Source organism: Alligator sinensis, unplaced genomic scaffold (genome assembly GCF_000455745.1).
Source record: "Alligator sinensis unplaced genomic scaffold, ASM45574v1 scaffold876_1, whole genome shotgun sequence".
Lineage (NCBI taxonomy): Eukaryota > Metazoa > Chordata > Crocodylia > Alligatoridae > Alligator > Alligator sinensis.
Window position 1 is genome coordinate 1,623,140 of NW_005841938.1, and position 15,461 is coordinate 1,638,600.

General features: G+C 42.8%; 1 protein-coding gene across 1 annotated transcript in view; it reads right to left on the bottom strand.

The window, feature by feature from the left end:
• CA10 (carbonic anhydrase 10) overlaps window positions 1-15,461 on the bottom strand; it is a 354,499-nt gene that overhangs the window by 66,859 nt on the left and 272,179 nt on the right. The window contains exon 4 of the mRNA XM_006019771.3: window positions 10,046-10,231. Coding sequence (XP_006019833.1) covers window positions 10,046-10,231 — 186 coding nt within the window. The remainder of the gene's footprint in view (window positions 1-10,045; window positions 10,232-15,461) is intronic.

The following is a 15,461-nucleotide window of genomic DNA, read 5'->3' on the forward strand; positions in this document are numbered from 1 at the left end:
TTTGACATCCTGGTGTCAAAAAAACATACACCTTAAACAAGTGGGGTGACACAAGTGGCAGCAGAGTGTACCACCAGAAACCAGAGTCTGGCTGGCTGAAGCCAGGCTCCATGCTGCTAGATAGCTGTGTCTGCAGCGTCTGGAGGCCCTCAGGACTCGCGGTAAGGGTGCTGGGGCCAGCTTCCTCTACCCTACCTGGGGAAATGTGCCATGTGCCAAAGCATGTGTCCGTGGGCCTTTCCCAGAGACAAGCAGCAGAGGCATATATTATGTCACTGCTGTTTGTCCCTGGGGAAACGCACAATCCCGCTTGTGGGGATGCACCCACAAAGCACAGCTCTGTAGCAGCTGTGCATCCCTTCCTGAACAGGTTCTTGGGGCTTGTCTGCACTGGTAAGAGTGCTTGACATGGCAACTTCTATCTTCTGGTTAAACTAATGTATTTGGTCTTTGCTGTATTTTTTGTCTTGAGGCAGAAAGCATGGCTTTTTTAGTAGGGAAGACAAATATTTATGGCCTGCTCATATTCAACAGAACTGATGTAAACTATACTGCATTTTGTCCTTTGTAGATGTGAGAATGAAGACAGGGTTTCCCATTAAGGAAAACTGACTGCGGTATAGTAGAAATAATCTGGGATTTTACTCAAGCTTGGGATTTCATTTAATGTTGGAGAGGCAAGACCTTTTTGTGTTATCTTTATTGGAATGACTACATAGTTGCAAGAACTTTTAGAAAAACTTTTAGGCATCAAGGGTCCTTTTATAGGTCTCCCAAGACTTGTGAAAAATCAGAGCCTCTGTTTATACCCACTATTTGCACCACATGGACATACCTTTCTCCAGAGAAGACAAGATGTAAGTGGATAAGGACTTTAAGCAAACTTGACAGCAACAAGATGAAACAAACTTGTGAACAGTGAAAACCAGTAACACCAAACTGAGATCTGTGCAAGGGTGCCTGATGCCCAAAAGCTTGTCCACAACCTCTCCCAAAGATATAGCTGGTCCAATAGAAGATATCACAAAAACCATGTCTCTTAGACATTTCCTGGACCACTACAGCTACCACAACACTCCAATCATACTTTTAATGTTCACAATACAATACAACACTTACTTCATCAACCGGGAGGTTAGTCCATTTAAGTACATACTGGATAAAGATTCGAATGCTCAACCAGCTCATTTAAAAATTTCAGATGCTTTCTTTCTTGCTATGTTGCTGTTACCCAGTTAAAAATAGACCTGGCAGCAGAACAATTTGATATATTCTTGAAAAAGTTTGCTTTCTTCAAACTCTTTAAGCATTAATTTTTAATTATCTAGCCAGAGTCCACTGTGAAGTGATAATTAGGTGCTAAGGGGTAACCAGATTACTGAAGAGATCTATCTTTGAGCAGAGGGATGTGTCTTGACATCCCTTTCACACCTATTTTGGTGTTAAAGACCACAAATTACAAGTCTCAGCACCATTTAGATCTGACTACATTTTGAAGCAGTTTGGTGTTACTGATTGGTTGGATCACAATTTTGTGTCATGTTGTTGCTGTCAAGCTTGCTTAAAGTACTTGTCCACTTGCATCTTGCTTTCTCTAGAGAAAGGTATATTCATGTGGTGTGAATAGTGTATGTTAACTGATGGGGTGATTTTTTTCAGTGGTGTATAGCAAGTACCTAGAAAGCAGGGTCTCCCTCTATGGCAGTATCGTGATGGGTGCAAAAATGATATGAAGTCATTCAACATCAACAAAGAAAGATGGTGGGGGAGGGTGGGGGGGGGGAGGGCAAACGCAGAATCCTGTCCAATCTGGAGGGAACAGCTGGCACTGGGTGCAGCTCAACATGAAGCAGCTTTGATCCAGAGGATGGAAGCAAAGCAAGAAAGAAGGAAGCAGCATGCTGTAAACTTGGACTCCAATTGAGACAACACATGGATCTGTGCAACTTGTAACAAGCTCTGCTGCTCCTGAATTGGGCTTTTCAGGCACCTGACTAGACCTCTTACACATGCACCATGATCCAGAGGATCCATGGTTCCCTAGAACAGCAAATACCAGATAGTAAATTCAAGGCAAGCGCTGGGTACTCAGGAAGGTAGTCTATGTTTACATAGCAAAATGAGGTCATGACTAACTAAGCTAACAAGCTTGCCTTAGCGTTATCTCCCATGGGTAACGAGCAGTGAAGGTATCGAAAAACAGGCTTTACCTGATGTTAGTAACAAGAGTACAAATTCTTAAGGATACAGTTAGTATTAGAGAGGGTAGAAATTGTTGCAAAATGTTCCTAGCACACATGGGTATTAGGGCTGTGTGAAGCTTTAGTCCCTAATTCGATTTGGCCTGATATAGTGGCCGAATCTCCGAATCTGAATGGAATCAGAGGACCCTTTAATCTCTCTGAATCGATTTGGAGAGATTCGGCAATTCAGATGTAGACACAGCTTTAACTGTTTTTTCTACATAGCTCTAGGTAGCAGGCGGCTCATGAACACTGCAATGCTGGGGCGCTGGAGCATCCCACAGGAGCGTGGGGGGCTTCCCAGCCTGCTCGGCAGCAGACCTGGAAGTGGACCAGAAGCACTTCCAGTCCACTTCCGGATCTGCCAGGGAGCATGCTGGCCCCCGTCCCCCCCGGTGCTCCCCCAGCTCGGCAACTCGTGCCTCCTGGGTCTGGGGGGGGATACCCAGGGTCCCACCATGGCTGATCACTGTGTTGGGGAGGTGTGTGGGGGGCCCCCCGTGTGCTCCCCAGTGGACCCAGAAGTGGACCAGAAGTACTGCTGGTCCATTTCCAGGTTCGCTGCCAAGTATGTGGGGGGCTCCCCCATGCTCCTGTGGGACACTCCATCTGCCCCAGCATCGCAGTGTTTGCGAGCCGTGCTGGTACCTTGAGGCATGTAGAAAAAAACATTTAAAGCTGTGTCTATGTCCGAATTGCTACTTCTCTCAGCATCGAATCTTCAGATTCTGATTTGGTCGAATCGAATTGGGGACCGTGATCCGAATCAACGAATCGAATCATTGTCCTCGATTTGGGCCGAATCTGAATCGAATAGGGCCTGCTTCGTACACCCCTAGTAGGTATGTGTTTGTGTTACAAGTTTTCAAAATTGTTTCTATCACTAGTACAGCTCAGGAAGTACATGTGCAGAGAAACATGCTTGTGCCCAGTCTGTACAAGAACTTCTGGCAGTGCTGTGTCAAGAACAGGAAAGATGCTAGGAAAGTACTAATTACCAGGAGTGGGAAAGATGCTAGTGAAGTGCTTGTGCTGTTGTAGACAAAGTGCAAAAGGACTTGGAACGCATAGATTAATAGGGGGTCGAGCATTCCAGCCTGCATGACTGGGGCCTAAACCTGCGTGCATTTTGATAGGCTTCTTTTTTTGCTTATACTTATGCTCGTGTTTTTCTTTAACCTGTCTCTTCTGACCAATATTGAATAATATATAGGGACCATAACAGGCCTGAAAGCATGTGCTGCTCCATAAAGTCAGTTAACAATTAACTTTCCATTGCTTTCTTAGTATTGCTGATGGGTATTTTAAGCAGTATGAGTAACCCAATCCTTGTACTAAACTTCTCAAAAATCTCTTATTTGTTAAGGTGGAGCTTGCTTCAATGGATGTACAGTCACAAGAACACCATCAGCTGTATTGTGAAAGCAGGCTCTTTGCTGAGGAGTTGTTAGCTTTATGTGGGAGGACTGTTTTGGCCCTATGTTCTCTGGGTATAGAGCAACATGTATATAAAATATGAGTCAATGATTCCAGATGCGGAATCAAATAGGTAATGGATATTTTATATGAGAGATGAGTGAGGCCAAACCACGCTGTGACATCCAAACACCTCCAGATATCAGTAAGTTCAGCTCAGTAGCAATTCCTATCATTTATGCATCTGTAACATTTATAGTGATGGACAGTAATTGCTACCTAGACAGTTGTGGCTGACATTTTTCCTGCAGTAGGACATGCAGCTGTTAGCAAATGAGGATTTAAATGGTGACAAATGTATTAGTTCAGTAAGATCATGTTTCAGAGCTAAAAACATCTGTACAGCGGTCATTTCTTCTGTGTACTTTCAGACTTAATCCTCACTGCTTTGTTTTCTATGTAGCTGTTTTTTACCTGCTTGTCGGTGGGATTCCTTTGCTGGTTCTCTCTGTAAATACTCTATTTTTCGAATACCACCTAATTTACTTTCTCTCTCTCTCTCTCTGTCAGCAGCACCCTTCGCTCCTTTAAATATCATCAAGAAAGCAGATGTGAATTTTGGTTTGGTTTATAATTAGGAATCAAAGGAATGTGCATTTGAAAGGGAACAGGACAGTGACACAACTACAGCTTCTTGGTGGGGGATTGCACTGTTCAGATGTTTCAGGAACAGGTTCTGCTAGACCTGAAGAAAAGGTGTGGGTGGGTATGCTGGTACCAGGAAAATTAAAGTAAACTGTGATGTCTGTTCTCCCTCAAGTGAAATCAAAAAAGGAAAGAAAGATTTTACTCTTCTACTATCTGCACGTAAGGTGCATACAGACATAACAGTGGTACTGGTATAATGTAAGAGGCAAGAATTTTTGTGGATATTTTATATTGGACCAACTACATGACTGGGATAGTTTTAGGCAAGTTTTCAAATGCAAGGCATCCTTCAGGTCTAAGGAAAAAGCAGGTGCAGCTAGAGCTAAAAAGAGTCTGCAGGGCTATGAAATCAGAGGACAGAGACATTAGGAGGAATGGGTAACAGAAAAGAAAACTGCAGAAGAAAGAGTAGCTTGGTAGAAGACCATATCCATAAAAATGGGAGAGGGTTATTAACATCCATGGAGTGAAGAGAGATGAGCAGGAATCTGGTATGCTATAATGAGCCATGAGTTCAGTGTCTTTGTTCAGTTTGTATAAGATATTCAAATGTAACTGTTGTGTCTGTCTATTCCAATATAATTTAAGTGAAGCTGAATTACTTTATCTTTATACAGGTATTGTTCAGATTTAAAGTGTAGCATTGAGCTCCACATAGCTCTACAGGAGCGGACAAATGTAATAGCTGGTAGGGCTGTGTGAAACTTTGCCAAGTGTTTTGTTTCGACATGTTTTGAGCTCGAAACAGCAAAACTGAAACAAGACAAAAAGCTTCAAAACAGCTTTGAAATGAAATGAGGGCACTCGAAACGTTTTGAAAGTTTTGAAACATTTTGAGTTTCGAAGCAGCCTGGTGGCGGGAGGCAGGGAAGAGCCAGGGCTGTACTACAAGTGGCTCTGCAGCCCCACGGAGATCAACCCGGCGGTGGGAGGTGGAGCACAGCCCTGGCTCTCCCCTTCTCCCACCACCGGGCTGCGCTCCAAGCGGCTCTGCAGCCCGATGGAGCTCAGCTTGGTAGTAGGAGGCAGAGTGCAGCCCTGGCTCTGCCTGCCTCCTGCTGCTGGGATGTGCTCCATGTGGCTCGTGCAGCCAATCGGAGTGCAGCCCTGGCTCTACTTGCCTCCTGCTGCCGGGCTGAGCTCAACGGGGCTGCAGAGCCACTTGGAGGGCAGCCCTGGCTCTCCCCTACCTCTTGCCACTTGACCAGGTGACAGGAGGCTGCCACTGTTGCCTGGGGCCAGCGGCAGCATCAGTCTTCCCCAGTGCTGCCTATGGGCTGTGCTCAGAGCTGGTCCCAGGTGGCAGCAGCAGCCTCCTGTCATCTGGCGCAGCTCCGGGGGCCCGCACCCCTGGGAGGAGTCTGGCACAGCCCTCCCGAGGGTGCGGGTCCCCGGATCTGCGCTGGATGACAGGAGGCTGCCACTGATGGCAAGTGTCATGAGTTTTGCTTTTTGAAGTTTGAGGTGCAGTTTCTGAGAAACCTCTTGCAGCTATTTCCTTGAAACTTGGCAGGCCTCAAGCCCTCAGAAGGGGCTACCATCCCTGCAGTTTTCATCCAAATCAGGCAAGAAATGACAAAGTTTTAGGCATTTTCATGATTCCCCATGATAGCCTATGGGCAAAACATGGAAACGTGTCAAAAGAGCAAAACAGTTTCGACGAAACAAAACGGGACAGTGCTTAGAAACAAAACAAAACGAAACGATGAAATGAAACACTGTCCCTGCAAAATGGTGAAATGGATGTCAAAATGAAACAATGGTGTTTCGCACAGCCCTAATAGTTGGAATAACTGTTGCACGGTTCTGACCAGCAAGTCACCCTTCCCCTTTCAAAACACTATAAAATAATGTCTGTTCACAACCTTCGTGTACACAAAAATCCACATTTCCAAAAATCTGAGAGCCTTAATTTAAACTTAAGCTTTGTAATTTAAATTGCCACTCCTACTACATTCTATATAACTTTTTTCACTAGAGCTTTTATGTGGGTTTTTTTTTGCTGCACTGTATTACATAGTGTGATGCAGCGTTTTCATCCTTCTTTATAATGTACAGTTGATGTCTTGCTTAATCCCTCAACCTCTCCTGTGACGATCTGAAACAATATTAATATACCAAATCAAATGAGAAGTGTTCTTTCCATATTTCTTCCTTGTTAAAAAAAATCCTTGTTCAAGAAAGCTACTTTGTATTGAATATTGCTTTTATGTAGATGTGATTCCAAAAGCAAAGACCTTATTTATTAAAACACACTTAATGTTCACCTCATAAAAGAGTAAAACACTGGATTAAATATACCTGTCCATATATTTCCAGAATTTAAATGAGGCAATCAGAAGTCAGCTGCGAGACATGAATAATTTCATAAAAAGCTGCCACTGACTGTATTATACATCTACATTGCTTTATAAAACAAAGCAAATGATTACCATCAATTATAATAACATCATTTGACAAGTCTGCAATTAATCTGCTGCTCTTCAGATAACTGTTGTTGCACGATGCCAAAGAAAATGCCATGCATAAATTGACTCATCAGCAGAGCCTGTGATAGATGGTGCTGATGGTAATGTGATAATAATTCATCTTCAGCAAAATAAATAAGTGCTTTTTTATTGGAAACAATTTCTTTTAGTTTCGTAAAAGAATGACAACAGGATACTTGAGATACCTTTTGAACATAATTCTAAAATATACCCACAGTGAGACGCAGTTCTTAATCCTTATTTTAATTATTTATTGAGGATTTCTAAAGTGCCAGTTGTGTGCTGCATAGTTCAAAGACCAGAAGCTGGTTGAAGGAGGATAAGGGTATGACCAAACTCGCACATTCTTTTTGTTAATAAAGCAACTTCAAGACTGACCCCTTTGCGCTCAATCTGGGCCATGCAAAAGTCAGCAAACTTGGAAAACTTGTTTGAAATATGCACCAAATTCAGTAATATATTTATTCAATACTAAAACATGGGCACTAACGTATCAGTGCAGGATCACTATTTATGATTTTTCTTTCCTAACTCTTTAATGTTTCTCTAGAATGTATAAGGCAGATCCACATCCTGCAAAGATTCATCTATGTAGTTAATTTTGAACCCTTTGTGTGGTCCCTCTTCAGTCAGACTTCAGTTTAGTATGCATAGGGCTAGGGCAGGGGCGGGCAATTATTTCAGGCGGAGGGCCACTTACCCAGTTTTGGCAGGCTGTCGAGGGCCGCATGGGTAGCCCCGACCCTTGACAGGTGCCCTGCCCCCTGGTCACTATGTTGGGACCAATGTCCCAATGTCTTTGGTCCCAAGACATTGGGACATTGGTCCCATGTCCCAGGGCCAGCACCGGTGGAGCCCAAAGCCGGTAGGGAAGAAGCTGGTGCTGAGTGCAGGGAAAAGCTGCCCCTCGCCCACCCCATGGCTGGTGCTCCCTGCTGCAGTTGCTCGCAGCCCACGTGGGGCTGTCTGGAGCAGGCACAGGCAGCCCCACGTGGGCCGCAAGTGGCTACAGCACGGGGGGCTGGCCATGAGGCGAGTGAGGGGCCGCTTTCCCCGCACTCAGCACCAGCTTGTAACCCAGCCCCGCTGACAGCCTGGGCTCTGTGCTGGTTCCAGGCTCGCCCGTCAGGGCTGTGCGCTGTGGCAGCAGCTGTGGCTCCCCTGCTTGCTGCACCGGGCAGTGTTGGCTGCTGTTGCCTGCCCAGAGCTCACGCACTGGGCAGCCCAGAGGTGACAGTGGCAAACACTGCCTGGTGCAGCAAGCAGGGGGCGCAGCCTGGCTTTCCAGGTGGTGCTGAGTGTGTGTGTGGGGGGAAGTGGCCCCTCACCCACCCTGTGCCTGGTGCCCTGCGCTGCAGCCACTCACAACCCACCTGGGGCTGCCTGTGCCTGCTCCAGACAGCCCCGCATGGGCTGCAAGTGACTGCAGCAGGGAGTGCCGGCCACAGGGGCAGGGGAGGGCCGCTTTCCTCCGCACCAGGAAGGAGCAGGGAAGGAGCCCAGGGAAAAGCTGAGCATGGGGGGGGGGGAGAGTGGCCCCCTCCCCTCCCCCATGGCCGGCTTTCCTGCTCCAGCCACTCGCAGCCCATGCGGGGCTGTCTGGAGCAGGCACAGGCAGCCCCAGGTGGGCTGTGAGCAGCTGCAGTGTGGGGCGCCAGACACTGGGCAGGCAAGGGGCTGCTTCCCGCCCCCCCACGCTCAGCTTTTCCCCGGGCCACTTTTCCACGGGCTCCTTCCCTGCCGGGGGTCCTACCCTGAGCTTCCCCCACTCCTTCCCCCTTACCTGCAGTTCCGGTGTGGGGCAGCCATGTTGTCCCAAGCCAGAAGCCCCGGCTGGGGCTTCCAGCTGGGGGAGTGGGGCCGGGCAGACCCGGCTATTGTGGGAGCCTGCAGGGCATCCCCTGGGTCCTACTGCCCAGCCTACTGCTCATTTTTTACAGGAACCAAGGGCAGAGAAATATTAATTTTCTACATCTTTAGGGGCCCCACAGGCCAGATAGAATGGCCTCATGGGCTGCATCTTGTCCACGGGCCATATTTTGCCCACCCCTGGGCTAGGAAGTCTTTGCAGAATCACAGCAGTAATATACTATTATATATTAGTAGTATACTGGATAAAATATCACACACCAGAGCATTATGCAAGTAGAACTTCTACAGAAACAATAGTCACCTTTGTCATTACTTCCTAGTTAATTTTGGAAATATAAAATCAGCTTTAAGTTGACAAGTGGTGGAATGGACTAACTTAATGAAGCTCTGCTTGTCATGGTTAACCATGCGACTGGATATGTATAGCATTCCCATCCTTTCCATGTAGCTGGAGCTGGTAACAATCTTAGAGATGTATTCTGCACTGAGCTCTGTTTCTGAGTCATTCCTAGTTTACAGCAGTCTTTATGCCAGTGACTGTAAAATGCCTTTTGTACTTAAGTGGATGCAAAATATTGTGTTTCACTTTCAGAATCATCTGACAGCTATTTTACATTCTACTAAAGTTTATCTGCAAATCCCAGCCCAAGAAAATTGTGCCCAAAATGCACTGAAATTCATTGGGATTTAGGCACCAAGGATGAGAGCCTTTCTGAAGTCTATAGCAAAACTCTCCGAACTTCAGCAGGGCCAAGATTTTACCTCTCGTTCCACTTTCAAATCAAATATCATGTTGCACTATGGAGCTTCAAAAGGGGAGTAGCGTGCAGCTTGATAAAATTATTTCTACATGCACTGCACAGACACAGCACTTTCACCGTAATGTGGTATGTGAGACGTAGTTAGCTGTGTTAGTCTGAAGTCAGGAAGAAGGCAGGGCAGTGTGGCATCCTTTAGATTCACTTGTTAGGAGGCATGAGCTTTTGTAGGCTAATGGCTTGCTTAATCAGATGCTAGGATATTTCACAGATTAGCTGTGCTCTTTATGTCAGCTGCTTTCATACCATCTGATGAAGTAGGCTGCAACCTGCAAAAGCTCATGCCTCCCTGAACAAGTTAAGGTGCCACATTGCCCTGCTTCTGTAATGTGCTATGATGCACTTAAATATGGTGCAATGCAGAGTAAAAATAGTTCTTTTCAAAATGGAGAAAAAAAAATCATTTTTCATGGAGACCAATTAGTTTGCACCTTCCCTGAGAAGTGGAAAACAGGTGTTTCACACTGGCTCATTTTTAAGTCCAAATACTGTCACATACCTCGCCAGAGAAAGCTTGTCCATTAAGTAGGTGCTCTGATCCCTGGCTGTCTTCACTTCCAAAGTGTAACCGGATCTCTTCCAAGCGGTGACTGTATGTCATGGGCCCTCCAGAAATATTGACCAAGTGCTCTTTGTCTAATCGTAGAGAAACGTGTCTCCCTGTGTTATACATTGTCCCACTGACCTAAACAAAAAGAACAAATAAAGACTTTTTTCCAGATCCAGAAGTGAGTCAGAAAATAATATCACAGACAGAGCTTTTGCTTTTTAAGCACCTCCCGATTGATCTAGTAATACATCTTTAAAAGCTGGGAGACAAAATATACAACCTGATGGTATACTTCCAGTTCTGCTTTTAAATATTATAATATATATTCAAATATTTTGCTAAATCCATATGTACATAGTTTAGCCATGGGCATGTGGCTAATACAATGAATGTGATTATGCTTCTTCCAAATAAGTATGCATATAAAACATTCTTTATGCTAGACCTGAATAATGACTTCATTACAGAGTTTCTACACTGCAAAATGGGAATGTTTCAATGGATGTATAAATAATTTAAGCATATTTAAACAAATCTGAAACTTAACTCATTTTTTCTTCCTGAAAAATTTATAACCAACTTATCTGAAAAAAGAGGTGCTACAAAACCAGGAATATAAAATTCATACAAATGGAGCTGGCTTTTGCTCCCACTGGAGTCCATTCTCATTGTCCTCTGTTACAGGGTTCACTGTTTTACTTTTTAACTTCCAGAAAAATAAGCCACATTTTGTTTAGTTTATCATATATTCCCAATCCTCCCATTCCTCTAGAAGTTGCAATGTGCTCTTAGCATTATTATTTTGTGTTTGTTTTAAGTACTGGAAGTTATCCTCATTTGGAAAATAATACAAGCTCAATACTTGTTTATAATGTACATAAATAACCAGTTGGGGTACAGTAGGAGAAAAAAGAAATATAGTGCTGAAACCTTTCATATTAAATAAGGATAAAATTACTGTAAAATTATTAAGTATGAAAAATAATGTAAGAATTTATTTGGATTTATACTACTACAAGGAAAAATATATCAGTTTGTGTGTGAAATGGAACTGTTGTTTATTTGGCATGGATACAAATGGTACATTTGAACAACATTTAATTTATTTTAATCGGAAGGAAGTCTAGCAATAGTATGCTTTGTTGCACTTTAATTTAAAATTAAGGGCTTGACAATTATGTATTATATCCTATAGTATACTGGTACTGTAATAATCAACACTGGTGCAGATTTTATTTATAATGCTAATTACTGAGCTTAAATGATCTGTTTTGTTGCCCAGTCTGTGCTGCTTTGGCTTATTTTCTAAGTAGGCAGGAGTACTTTTTTGCTGCCCTCCGCTGTTAACTTTTCAAACTCCTCCATATAACCAAGAGGATTAGATTAATCACTCTTGCTTACTGTTGATAATGCAAGAATGAAACAAAAGTGAAAAACTTGAAAACCAAGCACATGACCCATTTTTCAAAGCCTTTTTATCACACACTGGGGACTGGCAGCTAGCACCTTGAGAGAATTTCACTTTCCTTGTTTTAATGCACATGGATTTGTGACTGCCATCTTTTCTATTGATATTCTCAGCTGCTTGGCTCTCTGCTGAAATTAAAGCAAGACTCATCAGCTGCAACTGAGCCATTGCAGAATGCAATTATGTCTTTATAAGCTTTAGGTTTCAAAAAACCGTGCTCTCTGATTGTGACATATATGGGAAAGATTAACAGAATCCTGAGTACAATTAATAGGTTTGGAAAATGTGGCCAACATTTATTTTTGCACAGAAACTCTAACATAGGCCTTTGCACATGTTCCAGGCTTCAGCTTCCTGGCCAGCACTTCGATATTTATTTGAATTTTGGTTCCCATGATTCTCACAAGGCTTCAGCCATTGATAACAGGAATAAAAAAGCCCCAAAGACTTCTGAAATACATAAATCACATTAATTCAACTTCCCCATCTTATTTTACATATGAGTTTTGGGACGAGGATGACATCCAAGATTCCCTGAGCCTTTCTTGGGAAGTGTGGCATATAAGTCTAATAATAAATATAGTGGTTTATATCATCCTAGTGCTGCAGTGAGGCCACAAAAATACCACTTTGAACGATGCTGAAAAATATCATTCTTTCAAAGAACGTGTGTTGTACAGGACCGAACCCCACCCCACAAAGTGCTCTCTTTTTAAGTTCCCATATTCTCTTCTGAACTCTGCTGTGTTTGACTTTCATATTTGTCCCACTGTCGTAGCCTTGGCCTCTCAAATTACTGAGTGAGACTCTCATTTCTTTTATATGTTCAGGTGAGTCCCGTGCCATTTCAGTGTTAGTAGAACCTGTCATCCAATGAAAAATTCTTTGCTTTTTAATGCTGCCTTCGTGCTTCAGTTGTTGCTTCTACAGAAACAAATCTAACAATCAGCAATTACTGTCATGTGCTCTTCCTTACTCGTGTTTTTGGGGCGGTCGAGTATAACACAAAAATACTCGGCAGCTTTCAAGGCAGACATAATTCCCTACTTATTCACGTTCCCCAAAACTAGAACAGTTTTATTTTGAATATTTTTTTGATAGATGAAAGTTTCATGAATTTCCCTGGAGGTAATGCGCTGAAGATTTTTCCTTCATTTCAAAGTCGCTTTTCCCAAGGAACTATACGATTTTAAAAGTGTTCACCTGTGGAATGAATGTCCCTAGAGTTCATTTGTACGGACCCAGCATTGCATAGAAAATGACAAGTCTTTCATTGACTGCTGATCGTTTGGCAGGATCTGTCAACGGTCAGACTGTCCTCAGAAGATTTCTGTGTACTCCTTCAATAACGCGGCAGTTGCATTAAGTTAGTTTTACTCCAAGGCATATTCACATCCACAGACGGAACTGCCTCATTGGGGAGAACATTTTCTTGTTCTTTTCTTTCAGATCTATCTGCTTTAGAAATACTGGTATTTTGGTTGGATGAATGTTCATGACTCGATTCTGATGTATCAGTTGGAAAGAAAATAACTGATTTGTGAACTCTTAAAAGTCCTTGACTTGACTTCACAATTGGCTTCTCCTTTCCTTTTTTTTTAAAATAAAATCTCCAGAAAGATGTTTTCATTTTTGTAAAAGATCATCACTTTCAGACATGGTGATTTACACTGTCACTGAAGAGCACTAGCTGATTAACATATGTTTGGGTACCTGTGCATGCATCTACACATTCATTAATGTGCAGTGGTTATTGGACATTTAATTTAGTACTTGTAGAAACAAGTACTAAATGAATGTGTGGTAACCAGAGTTACTGTGCAGTAGCACTAGCGAACGCCTTTTTAGTGACGCTACTGCGCAGTAGCCTAATTATACTGTGCAGTAGCACATTAGCACTGTCCATGCTGTAACACACTACTGCGCAGCATTATTAGGTTACTGCGCAGTTAGTGTCTCGTGTGGACACCCCCAGTGTAGACGAGGAACTTCCAAACGATCAAGGAAAATTGACTTATCCACAAAGAAAGTGTCTTCTGCTGTGTCACATCTTTGCCAACTTTAACAGAAAACAATTTTTCCTAGTGAATAGTAAAGGCTGCATATTTGTCACTTCTAATATCTCCCTAGGGTAGACAGCTACTTACTCTGCCTACCTCTAAAGCTGGCCCACTGCACTATAGGTATAAGGAGCTAGATTACATGTACGGTGCAGTAGAACCAATGGATGAAATTACAGTAAAAGTTGTTATCTGGCATCCCCCGGGAATGGGGGATGCTGGTTAATCAAATATTCCGGTTAATCAAATGTGCACCGTCTGGTGCACTCCCCAGCGTCAGTGTGCCGGGGGACAGGAAGGGGGCCCCTGCGCAGGTTGCTTTGCCCTGGGCCATGGGCTGAAGAAGTGGCAAGAGCTCTGCTCGTGGTGGCGGCGAAACCCGGAAGTGGTACTTCCGGTTTCATTTTTGCCGTGTCCCTCAGATGCCATTTAATAGAGTTTGCTGGCTAATAAGGTGCCGGTTAACACAGCTTTTGCTTTAAATAGTTTTTTATTTTGATACAGATGTTTTACTGGGGCTTTTTATTTTATTCAAAGTGAGGAAAAAATATTTCTTATGCAAAGCAGAAAATATGATTATCCCTATTTAATTCAGGTAAAACATTATCAGAATATTTTGTATATGCTCTTTAGTTTTCTGCCTTGACTTTACATGTGCAATAATTAAATATCAAGTTTAGTTTAATTGATGGAAACAGGTTAGTTTTATCCAATTACACTATGCTGCATATGAATGACACAAAAAAGCTAATCATAAGTAGCAAGTGCCATTTGAAACACGTAAGGAAAAAAATGGTTTAAAGTCACTTTGCTCACTATTTTGGAAACTCACACTGTGTTGAACATTCAGTTACTTTTAGCAACTGCAAAATATTCAGAAACAATTTTCTTACCCTGCTTGATACAAATATTTCATTTGGTTACCGCCATTCTCTCTCATCCTCTTAAAAATGCAGTGTTTATACTGAGCCTATATTCAGCACGTTGGGACAGCAGTTCTTTTTGTGTACTGGAGGTGACGAAGGTGAGTAGCACAGCAAATGACACCCTCTCCAACCATTGCCATGTCTGACAAACTCTTTCTAGCCCAGTGGGGGTCATAGTTTCTGGCAGGTGTGCCACAAATTAGCCTAGACAACCCCCCTGAGTGAGTTGATCGTGTGTATTAAGTTATGTAGCACCACTGGATGATGATGTTTTTGACAGAGTAGATTCATGTACTTTGAATTCTCGTGCTCTGGGTGGCACTGTTCTAGACAGAAAATATATCTACTGAATTTTAATTTAGCTTGAATTACATAGCTTTAATTTAAATACCCCAAAAGCTTAAATATTTAACCTTAAATAAATACACGCATTTAAAAGTTTAAATATTTAAGATTTAAATAGTTAGCTTTAATAGCATAGTTTTAATTTAGCTATAACTTATATTATATATATATATATAGAGAGAGAGATACATATAGATATATATATGTGTGTGTGTGTGTATATGTGTGTGTGTGTGTGAATGTATATAACGTAAATTAACACTTCCCTCTCTGTAAAGAATAAAATGTATTTGTTTGGTTGGGGGGGAGGGGGAAGGAGATGGCCATCCCACCATTGTTTGTGGTCAAGGGGCTACTTCACTTCACAATGGTAGCAATACTAAACTGAATACTCACTAATTGTGCTAGCCTTCCAGTTTCTCTCTATTTGCTTGTGAAACTTAAAGGCTGTGTGGGCATTCTTATTTTGGCTGTAACAGCCTGCATTTCTAGTTACCATAAGGCTAAAATTATTGCGGGTTAGCATAAGGGTAAATTTAACAGGGCATAACAGAACAGCCTTTATT